The 12,199-nt window shown below is 46.4% G+C and overlaps 1 protein-coding gene across 6 annotated transcripts in view; it reads right to left on the reverse strand.

Moving 5' to 3' along the window:
* CEP295 (centrosomal protein 295) overlaps window positions 1-6,912 on the reverse strand; it is a 37,501-nt gene extending 30,589 nt beyond the window's left edge. For 4 of the 6 annotated variants that reach the window (XM_083170130.1, XM_083170131.1, XM_083170132.1 and 1 more), the window contains exons 1-4: window positions 6,793-6,912; window positions 4,701-4,848; window positions 3,581-3,781; window positions 2,110-2,234 (exon numbers count right to left, since the gene is read on the reverse strand). In XM_083170130.1, the coding sequence (XP_083026256.1) occupies window positions 2,110-2,234; window positions 3,581-3,781; window positions 4,701-4,823 (449 nt within the window). In that variant the 5' untranslated portion in view covers window positions 4,824-4,848; window positions 6,793-6,912. Of the gene's footprint in view, window positions 1-2,109; window positions 2,235-3,580; window positions 3,782-4,700; window positions 4,849-6,609 lie in introns of all 6 variants that reach the window. The other 2 variants (XM_083170128.1, XM_083170129.1) reach the window with 2 other exon arrangements.
* Between the last annotated feature and the right edge of the window lie 5,287 nt (window positions 6,913-12,199).

The following is a 12,199-nucleotide window of genomic DNA, read 5'->3' on the forward strand; positions in this document are numbered from 1 at the left end:
TATCAACGTCAACCCGAAGCGTGGCGAGCGCAGCGGTATGCGTCCTACGACCTTTTCATACCCCCACTATCCACGTCGGCGTGGAGTTGAGAATAGAATAGTGTGGCGAGCACAGCGAGCCCGAAGCGTGGCGAGCGGACGCGGATACCTGTGAAGCCCGCGAGGGGACGCGTATAGCTGTGAAGGTATCCACGTCCGCTCGCCACGCTTCGGGCTCAGTTGCTCGCCACACTATTCTATTCTCAACTCCACGCCGACGTGGATAGTGGGGGTATGAAAAGGTCGTAGGACGCGTACCGCTGCGCTCGCCACGCTTCGGGTTGACGTTGATAGTGGGGGTGGTGCACTATGAAAAATGGCATTTGGGGGCATTTCACAAGTTTAATACACATTTCAATGCATTCTGAATCGGGTGCGATCGCATCGCATGCGATGCGATTTTTAGCATACGATCTGCATACGATGCAGGTCGTGGGAGCCGTGATACTCCACAAGTACCAAAATTTCCCCCATTTTGCATAGTGCTCACAGTAAGATTCACAGGCAGAAACTAACTCTTCCTTTCCTCCCCCCCATTTAGATTAAATTGCTGCAGATATATTTTCTGCACTTTTGCCAAATGTCAGTGTGGTGCGGTTAATCCAAAAATATACTGGTAGTTTAATTGGCTCCCAACAAAATTAACCCCAGAATGTCTGTGTGTGCGTGTACATGTGATCGGGAATATAGATTTTAAGCTCCACTGGGTCAGAGAGTGATGCGAATGCTCACATTCTCTGTAAAGCGCTGCGTAATATGTGTGCGCCATATAAATAACAGAAAGAAAATAAACAGCGCTTATATACATAATGGTCGATTGATAATAAAATTATAAATGTGTTGAGATGCAGAATTCACTTTAAACCTAGCAGAGATGTTCCTGTACAAATTATTAGGAGAACTGCAAAAATGTCTGCATTCATGTTTAAACTGTATCTGGCTCCTTCAATGAAGAGAGATAGATAGATATTCTACCTATAGGGGTGGATAGATTATACAGGTGCTTATAGTGCTTCCTGTTTCACCTCTTTATCAAGGCAAAGCAGGAAGCAGTAGCACCATAATGTATAAAAAGCTCATTTACCCCACCAGCCCATAGTCTGCAGCCACCGCAGCCAGGCACAGAGCTGTCTGAATGGGCAACAACATATGCAGCCATCATAATGGTCAACCCTACTCATAGATCACCAATATAAAAGCTACACTTGTCACATGTCTTTTAAAGCTGCCCTATATCTGCGTAATATATTTTGGTACTTATAAGGCTCTTACTTGCTCCTACCACACATACATCACCAACCTCTACTCTGCTCATCCTTCTACTGCTGCCTCATATCTACTCTGATCACTTTCTCCATATACTTCCCCACCCCCTTATCTAAAAGCCTCTCAGCACCAAACCAGACTTACTCCCAGTCTCCTCATTTATAAACATTCCTTTAAAACACCTTCTCAGTACAACCCACGTCTCTCCTTCACTCCGCCTGCCCACTTGGTCTCCTTTCCAGTTCACCTTCCAAATCCCCCTTAGTCCAGGGCCATGTTGAAAGAGTAGGAGCCAGACACACAACTGCCGCTTACCTACATGCTTTTTGCTATGGGTTTCAAGTTCTATGCCAGGGGTTACATGTTCTTTGCCATGGGGGATAACCCCTCCCACTCTACCCTCCATCCCCACCATTACCATGCACGGTAATGGCAACAGTCAGGTACAGCAGGGCTACCACTGCTGTTCCGATTGGCTCGTGAGCCCCGGCTCGAGTTTTGAAATAGCCATGGACCTGCTATGATACAGCAGGGGGGGTTGTCCCCCGCTCTGCCCGGCTGCTGCCATTACCACAAGTGCACCACTCTGCCCGGCAGCAGGGTGCACCTTGCAAATCTGGTCGTCCGGAAGCCAAATCTGGTAGCCACGGTGACCTGGCCCCTTCCTTAGTCCCAAACATATCGCTCTAGACTGCCTGTGTTTCAGTGTACGTGCTATAAGCACACTTGAGGATTACTCATGGCACAATGAACAAACTGCACGCTAAGGTGCACTGCCGTAACAGTGCACATAGCAGGACATACCAGGTCTGATCCCTCTGTTGTCTCTCTCTTTGCTGTTTTAACTCTTTTAACGCCTCTCGGTGCCTCTTCTGCGCTCTCTCTTTATTAACAGCCACAACCCTCTCGATAGCTTCCAAGTCTGGCTCCTTACAGAGAAAACCAAATTAATTAGATAAATGAACAAGATCAGAGCACAAACACTTTTATAGTAAGCAACGTTCACAAATGCTCCTACAAAGTGGTGCAAAGTATTACTGAATAGTCTCGGCCGAATCATACGGAAATCGCTATATAAAGAAACTGAAAATCAGATGAGAAGACATCAAAAGAAATAAACTACAAAAATAATAATGGCGTTAGGTTCCAAAAAAGTGCAGCAAGTTAAGCAACTTAATAATTCTAATATGACTGAACATCTAGGGGGAATGCAATAGATTTTCTCATGCCTGCAAGTAATGGGCACCCGATGGAGCTATTCCATTTGTTTTGCGGATAGGTGCGAGTGCCCTTTATTTATTGTGCTTGATCTTACAAAATACACCATCATATTTAGCCTCGGAAATCGGCAAAACCAGACTAAATGACTGGGCGCCCTGCTGGAACTGCAGGTACGGTTACAACAAGGCGCTTATGAACTCTGAAATAGCAAAGTTCAGTTTGCTATTTAAATAATTTGAGGACAATATGACCAAAAATAAATACATTGCTGAATGGAAAGCCCACTCCAAAATACATTTACGCAAGTCTCCTTCCTTTTATACAGCTGTGACCTAGGAGAAAATCACTTTAATGCTACTCAATTCTCCAAGTAGCAGAGCGCAGATGCTGTGCAGTTAATGAATGCTGCTGTCTGATTGGAGGGGAAGGTTCTCCTTCAATCAGTAGCCGACTTTCATTCAAAGCTGGAGCACCGCGGAGAATTGGGAAACTGCTCAACACAAAACAAGGTGGAACCTGATATTATTATTATAGAGTAAAAGAGACATGGCAAGGGCTATATGTAAAACAACAGAATGTTTCTACTCCACTCCAAGGGGTCTCTGAAAAAGACTAAAAAAAAAAAAAAGGAACAGAACACCAGGCGGATTACGGAGTATGAGCCATACTCCGTAATCCGCCTGGTGTTCTGTACCTTTTTTTTTTTTTTTTTGTTCTGTGGCTTTGGTTCCTCTGAAGAATCAATACTGAAATAAGCAGGGGCAGGCTACTTGTGCAGTGACACCTCTCCCCAGGATCTGTTTTACAGGTGCTCCACTTATGCTACGGTGAGAGCCAGAACACAGAGTCCGTCCGTCCGTCCCCCCCCCTTCTATAAGAGGCAGGGTGTGGTTTTTATACTGGGTACATTGAGAGAGTAGACTAAAGAATGACAGAACACAAAATCAGCATATAGATCACACACTCCGTCACCAGCTTATTACTAAACACTGTCTGAAGAGTTTCGAGTCTGCTCAAGTAGAGGCCAGACCATGCATCTTTACACCCATCTCACATTTTCCTTGGCCTGCCGATGTCCCTCGCCAATTGCATTGAGTGTGGACAGATAGATCTTTTCCAGGGACTCGAGCTTCTCAGCCTGGTTAGACTCCCACTTAGATTTCAGCTCTTCTGCCAATTGCTGAAGCTGCTGGTCTCTCCTTTCCTTTACATCTTGGCGAAACTGCTGGGCAATGAACTTTTCCTGTTCTCTGACCTGAAAGAGGAGGAGCCAGTTAGCAAGTCTGAAGCTGAAGAGGTGGAGAGGACCCTAGGTCACAGTCCAGGAAAAAGCTTCCAGTAAGGACTTTCATTTGTTTATATCTACACTGAAATGTAAATGAACCACATAATGGTACATATTGTATTGTTCAAACCAAAATTCTTATACTTATGGTCCTAATTCAGTGATGGCTAACCTTGACACTCCAGCTGTTGTTGGACTACACATCCCAGCATGCCCTGCATCATTTTTAGCATTGCCAAATAGTAAAACTGTAGCAGGGCATGCTGGGATGTGCAGTTCAACATCAACTGGAGTGTCAAGGTTAGCCATCACGGTCCTAAACCATAGAGACTTTGGTGGTTATTCTGGTTCACTCGCAAAGGCACAATCACTCTCTAAAGGACAAAACCATGTGCAGTGCAGGTGGGGCTGATGTAACATGTGCAGAGAGAGTTAGATTGGGGTGGGGTTTGTACTTCAAACTGATATTTATATTGCAGTGTAAAAATAAAGCAGCCAGTATTTACCCGGCACAGAAAGAATAAAACACCCAAATCTAACTCTCTCTGCACATGTTACCTCAGCCCCACCTGCAGTGCACATGGTTTTGTCCATTAGAGAGGGATTGTGTCTTTGCGAGTGAACCAGAATAACCCCCTTTGTAAGGTGGTTGTGTGTGATACAGCCAGCCCTCCTTTTCCTGAGGTCAGCAGATTAAGTGGCGGTGCTAGATGGGGGAACCTGTTAACATCAATTTTTAGATTAATAGGACATGTTCTGAGCCTGTGCTGTAACTGGCAGACAGTTTGTAATCTAGAGAGATTTTGAAAAGGAGTTGACGATTTAAAAAAAAAAGAAAGAAAAAAGGGACTCACTCGTTTATCGGTAAACAATGAAAAGCAATCATTACCTGCTGCAAACGTAGCTTCCTTCGCCTTTCCCGTTCTTGCTTTAGTATTAAAGCTTCTTCATTTGGACTAAGCCGCAAAGTTCCAACTTTTGCAACTTTACGTTTCATCTTGTCCGAGTACATTCGACATCAGCGCTGTGTGTGCGCACTATAGAAAAACAGAACATCAGAAAACAATGTTGTAAACGGGAGGGTATGCCTTTCCGCTGCAATAAAAGGCTTTTATTACACAACTAGGCATCAAAACTAAGGTATTTCTAGTGTTCATTCTAGCACCCGCTATCTTTGAAAACCCATGCAGTTCCTGTTCCCTGCCTGGGGTGTCGCTGTCTGCTGTAGTGCTTCTAGCACAGTGTGGCTGTATATCAGCACTGATCTGCAAACCAGACCTGTGCTAGAAACATTACAGCAGACAGTGACACCCCAGGCAGGGAACAGGAACTGCATGGGTTTTCAAAGATAGCGGGTGCTAGAATTAACACTAATTTCATCTTTAAAAAGAGCTTAAGTTGACCATACATCTGAATGATTTCAGGCTCGAATGCATGATTTTGTCAGGTCGTGTGATGCATTGTGTTTGTTTTGAGTGCACATCATGAGGTGTATCGGTATGAAGTGCGGGCCCGTGGTTGTGAGATGGATCCTCAGATATTATGTGCTGCACATAAGATCTGAAGACGCTGCTAGCGACCAGTATGCTGGGAGTTGTAGATCTTAGGATAGATCTTGTGTGAAATCACACACATAAGATATACAGTGTGTCTGGGAAGCTGCCGGAGAAACCGTTAGATGACTTGGATTGGATGCAGGTATGGCCAGCTTTTAAAAATATATAGTGTGAATAGATGCCTTGCGCATGGCCATCTATTCACGTTGACCAGGGAGCTTGGGGGAAGCCGAGCACCTTCATAGGTGTCGGATCCACCCACATTAGTGACGTCAGAGAGCCCGATCTGCCGCGTTCAAGCTGCCCTCTTTCCCCCTCCACCCTGTCGAGATCCTGGAGGGATCACAAGGTAAGGATACTTACCCAGCCTGTGTCGGGATTCTGATCATCAGGAAGCCACTGTCTATGTTTTTTTAACACCACCATCCCCACCCCCCCGGTCTAGTATATGTATTCTGTTTTAAGCGCACATTTGAAACTGAGCGGCTGAATGAAAGTTTAATGAAGCAAGGGTGAGCTTTCCAGAGGTTATAGGGCGCAATCCACCAGACAACGCCAGGAAGCAGGGCTGCCATCAGAAATTGCACCCTTCCCGTGCCAGACAGCAGGCAACCAGCGGCCAGGTGCTGGCAAATGAAGGAGGCTGGCGACCATCGGCCGAGGGAGTTGAAACGCACAACAGAATGGGCCGGGCTCTCCCCTCCCTGCCAGAGTGGCAGGGCCCAGGACAGTTGTACCCATAGCACTCCCCGATGGCTGCCCTGCCAGGAAGGACTAGGTCACACTTGGCTTACCATACTAAACCATCTAACAACTTCGCAATGTGTGTTCCCAGCTGAATGCCACATGTACAGGCAGGCAACAGCAACACATTTCTTTAATACTCAGGTAAAATGTCATCATCTTTATCTACGCAATTAATACAGTTTTTTTTTTTAAATGCTTACTACAACAAAAACACGTTTCTTATTCTTAGGATGCTTCCTAAATGTCTTTACGGTTACATATAGGCTCTGGCAGAACAGAATGCAAGTTTTCAGCTGGCAGCCAGATTGCAGTGGTAAGCAGGCACGTAGAGCCTCATTTGGTGGGTGATAATATTGCCCACTCACTTGCAGGCACTTAGCTGGCATCCGACTGAGTCACAGGTAAGGCACAGGTTGGTGTAGCCAAGTGTAGATCACATCAAAGCAACCTCATATTAGAAACTCTCCACTAGCATCACACAAAGGAAACATTTACCTCTCTGCAGATCCTGGGCTATCATAGAACCATAACAAGAAATATACCCCAGAGACACAGCAGCTGCCAGTACCTGGAAGGGAAGTGCCAGTAACAGATATGGCGGTTTAGCTTCTGGACTGGGAGCCGGCCAGGAATACGGACTGAACCTTCCAGATAGAAGACAGCATAGACCTCACTTACCAGGCGTCCGCTCCAGATCACCGCAGCCAGTCTCCGGGCAGCCACTACTAATGACTGACACGGCTCACGGCTGTTTTCGCTGCATACCTCGACGTCACTTCCGGTGTTTAAAGAAGCCGCCAATGCAAAGCTCGGAAGCGGGAAGCATGGAGCTGGGCTCATCTCTTGGAGCGCTCAAAAGGGGAGGAGCCTGTGAGAGTTCCACTTCTCCGGCCCGTGGCTCCATGCTAAAATGAGCGCTGGCCTGCACTGCGCATGCGCTGTAGGGACTGCGTTGTTTCTCTGGGCTTGTGGCTGTTTTATTTGTTACTTTGTGTTTTTTTTTTTCTTTTTTTTTAGATTATACTAATTACAATGTTGCTCAGTCAGGGGGAGATTTATTAAGCTTGGTACAAATAAAAATGGTTTAGTTTCATGGCAGCACTTCCAAGCAGATCAAATGGTATGCAAATCACATGCAAATTGAATGCAAATACCGGATGCGATTTGCATACGATTTGATCCGTGATGCAATTTAGCAGATCCCCACTATCCACATCAGCCCGAAGCATGGCGATCGGACACGGTACGCGTCCTCACGACCTGTTCATACCCCACTATCCACGTCGGCGTGGAGCTGATTTTATAAAGTGTGGCGAGCGCAGCGTGAAACGACCCCAAAGCGTGGCGAGCGGATGCGGAAAACGAGCCCAAAGCGCGGAGAGCGCAGCGAACCGCGCAAGAGAACACAGATTACTTGATGTGTATTCTGCGTCACCTCGCTACGCTTCGTGCTCATTTTTCGCGGGGCTCGCTGCGCTCGCCATGCTTCGGGCTCGCCATGCTTCGGGCTCGGTGGCTCGGTGGCTCGCTGCGCTCGCCACACTTTATAAAATCAACTCCACGCCGACGTGGATAGTTGGGGTATGAACAGGTTGGGAGGACGCATACTGCGTCCCCTAGCGGAGCTCGCTGCGCTTGCCACGCTTTGGTCTGACGTGGATAGTGGGGGTGTGCTAAATCACATTGCAGATCGAATCGTATGCAAATCGCATGCAAATCGTATGCAAATATTGCATGTGATTTGCATACGATTTTGCAGGGAAGTGCCACCGTGAAACTAAACAAGTACCGAAAGTTCAATTATCTCCAAATTTCAACAAAGTTTGTATAGTGGAGAATTCTCTAATAATTATTTAAGGCACACAAGAGCTGTGGGTGAGTTTACACAACCGATGGTTAGCTATGTATGAACAATATTACCTCATTAGTTTGATAAGACCTTCTCAAACTAATAAGGTAATATTGCAACCAGACCCAGGCCTGGTTATGAATTGAAGGGGACCCAGGCAATTTTATTTTATACATTTATAAAAATGTTGATCCAATGATGTCTGCTCAGATCAAATATAGCTTATTGATCTGTGCAAGGCTTCAACTGGAATCGCCAGGAGTATGCAGCACAGGGAGATCCTTCCACTGTGTCAACAGCCGACCATCATATATCTCTGCACATCGCAAAGCTACTGCAGGCGGGGGACAAGGGTCTGTGCTGAGACTGGAGGGGGTGGGGCTTAGAACGAGAATTACATATTTTTTCCCTGTCTTCTATAGCAGAGAAGCCTTGCAGATACTGTGTGTGTGACATGTAAAGTCTGCCATACACACCTCCAGGACCCAGCGCTCTAGGCTGCAGCCTGATCAGCCTATTGCAGGCATGTCCAAAGTCAGGCCCAGGGGCCAATTGCGCCCGTGCTGTCATTTCAAGCGGCCCGCAGCCTCCAGCTGGAAGCGGACAGAGCATCAGATGTGGAAAGCACAGAACAGGACACTAAAGGTGGGGCCCCGGCGAGCCCGCCTTTACCTTGCTGTCTGCTGCAGTGAGGAGGTGCCGGCCGCCACAGTCAGATGTGTTTGACATCCTATTCCCTGCTGCGGCAATCGTATATCACCCTACTCCACAATCACAGTGACAGCAGTGTGTGGGGAGGGGGGCAGCAAGGGGGAAGCTTGGTCCCGTAACATGCAGAGCAGAGGAGGGCAGCAGCGGGAGTCCAAGCATCTCCTGTCCTTGCAGTGCCTGCTTTGCCTCATCGTCCGCTGGCTCACACAAGGGGCTGGGAAACATACAGAGAATGGGGGCAGAGTGGGGGACATACAGTGAAGGAGGGTCAGGCTGGGGGACATACAGTGAATGGAGGCAGTTATGGCCATTCAGAGAAGAGGGAGCAGGGGCAGGCTTGGGGACATACAGTGAATGAGGGCAGAGTTTGGTACATAGTGAATGGGGGTCATAGAGCATACCTCCCAACTTCTGTCTGTATGAAATAGGGACACTCGCGCGGCTTCGCCGCGCGAGTGCCTGAAAAGGGGGCGGGCGTATGCAAATGAGGGCGCGGCTTATGCTAATTAGCCGCGGCCTCATTTTCATACGAGAATAGACGCTGTGCGCATGCGCACAGCGTCTATTCTACTAGATTGGGGGTCTCCCAACTGTCACCCCCCCGCAGCGGGACAATGCCTGCCGCGGGTGGGACAGCGGGACAGGACCCGAAAATCGGGACTGTCCCTCCAAAATCGTGACAGTTGGGAGGTATGATAGAGTGAATGGGAGTCATACAGTGAAGGAGGGTCAGGCTTGGGGACATACAATGAATGGAGGCACTGATGGACATTAAGAGAAGGGGGACAGGCTGGGGGACAGAGTGAATGGGTGCAGAGTGGGGAACATACAGTGAATGGGGGACATACAGTGAAGGAGGGGCAGGCTGGGGGACATACAGTGAATGGGGGCAGGCTGGGGGAAATACAGTGAAGGGGCAGGCTGGGGGACATAGAGTGAATGGGGGCAGAGTGGGGGACCATTCTGATGTGATTAATGATTCAAAAAATGTCAGGCTGAATGGTCGGCCCCACACATTTACACTTCACCAAATCTGGCCCTCGTCGCAAAAAGTTTAGACACCCCTGGCCTATTGGCTGACCAGGCCCTGCCCCTGCCTGTCCAATTAGCGTGACTGTCCTGCTGTAATCAGGGCAGTTGGAAGGTATTACAAAAGAAAAAGTGGGGATCTAGTACCAACCCTAATGAGGGGAGGAAACTAGGGGGAGCGCTCGGTATGGGTGGCTACCTCAGGCTACCTCACACCTTTGATAAAGCTGCCAAGAGCGGCAAAACGTGTCAGTTAGTGCTTGCCCATCATCCACCCATCCACTTGGGATTGCAACCTGGACCAGCCCTACAAGATTGAACTACTCAGACCACCAACTTCCATCTGGGAGGTCACTTCACTTTCTGGTGCACCAGCCATCACTCCTCTTGCTGAAAAAAAGACCCACCATCTCTTCCAACTGCCAGTGGTACCGGTTATTTGTGCCAGTTTTGGGCCGGCCACTCGGACTTATGGACGGTGTCTACATAAACATTCCAGCATTTAACCAGGAGTGGTAAATATCAAATCATCCAAATTCTTTGGGCATACTAGGAACGGACTCTCCCCATTTTGCTATTATTGTGGGTATGGGCATTACAGGTCATCAATTGTTATATTTTATATGATTTTATACTATTATTATCCGTCAAGTGGTACTAATAAATATTTGTAAAGATCATCCAATTTAATGTATTTTTTTCATTTTGGGCTAAAATCACTAAAACAGTGCTATGCCCCCTTTGTTTGCAGTTGGAAGGTATGACTTGAGGCAAGGAACAAATGAGCTGGGGGGGGGGGGCAGCCTTTTTAATTTGTACTGTGCCCAACGATTTCGGGTGGCTACCCGGGATCACATTTATCAGCTTGTAATGACTGTGCCACCCAAGTTCCACTGACAGAATTGCAGCTTACAGGAAGTAGGCCACAGGGATATCTGTCTGATGAGGACACCAAGTAACGGAGCCCCAGAGAACAGGTGTTATCTGCCAGTCATTACTGTGTCAGGCCTGGATGTGTCGCCTTTCATGGTGTCAGTGAATGTTAGTTCTAAGTGCTTATCTTATTGTCAGCTGTAGAACACCTCAGCCGTGCAGTCACTCCCACCCACAATTACTGAATAAAATAAGTGCTTCCAATTATGAACAGAAATGACTGCATGGAACCCGTTGGTATTGTCCTACGCAGCGCACAGTGGCCGCAGGTTTCTCGGCAGATAATACACAGCAACAGCTCATATTTATTTTATATCCAATAACTGCAACCGGAGTTTTCTCTTGTGGGGATTTAACATTAACTCGCATGAGGTTTATGTACTAAGATGGGAGTTCTGTAGCAAAATGGGATGTTGCTATGGGTAACCAACCAGATCCCATCTAATATGTTCTAGCCGGTGCTAAATAAATAAGTAGATTCTGATTGGTTGCCATATTAAAGATGGGCTTTAATAGAACTCCCATCTTAGTAGATAAACCCCACAGAATGTTGTCCGCTAAGTCTCCGTTTCATTTTATTAACATTTTTGTTCTATTAACCCTTTGACTGCCAATTTAATTAGTCAAAATAGGTGTAAAAAATGCCCAATCAAACATTTTTTTTTGTTCATCATGACCTGTGATGTTTACCTTTATACAGAAAATATAATCTTTTTTTTTTTTTTCTGCACAAATTTTTTTATTTTATTTGAATCTATATAACAAATGTGAGCGACGCTGGTATTTTTAGCGGATATTTGGCCCATCTCTCACAGAGATGTTGGCAGTCAACGGGTTAACAGAGTATTATTTTACTTGAAATAATGTATAAGGTCATTATATATATATATAATATTGTGGGCAAATTACTGAAAGGAGCGTGAAGTGGGCACGGTCACCCTTGCTTTACTTAAGGTGCCCTCACACTAGAACGATCTTTTTGCAGATTGCCCGATTTCCGATCAATCGGTCGATATATCGTCTGATGTTTACCGATAATCGGACGAAAATCTGACGATTTCGGTCCGATGCGCACTCCCGTGGATCTTTTGCTAAATCTTGTGATCTTACGTGCTGCATGGAAGATCAGAAGATTTAACAAAAAATCCATAGGAACGCACATGGGATCTTAAGAAAAATCTTTGGTAAAGATGTGCGCTTGCCTGAAATCTTTTGTCCAGGACGGACAAGGGAGAACCAAACAAAAAAACGTACAAAGCCCTTTTTGGCCGGTACAAGCCACACAAAAAAAAACAACAACGGTATGGTACTGTACTGCCTAAAAAAGGTACAGTTGAAGAGTATGGATTAGAACACCAAAAGAGTCCTGATCTTTAGGAGTCCGTATTACCAGAGGCCAAAAAATTGTCACCTATTGAAAAGGAGTGTAGCCAGATGATAGGTCAACAATAAATAAACCGACAGTCAATAGTTTGACTCCGAATAGTCAACATACATTAAGTCGACAGATACAAAAGGTCAATTTAAAACAGGTTGACAGTGCATAAGGTCGACAGTTACAAA

This window comes from Crinia signifera, chromosome 2, assembly GCF_055691185.1.
Source record: "Crinia signifera chromosome 2, ASM5569118v1, whole genome shotgun sequence".
Taxonomy (NCBI): Eukaryota; Metazoa; Chordata; class Amphibia; order Anura; family Myobatrachidae; genus Crinia; species Crinia signifera.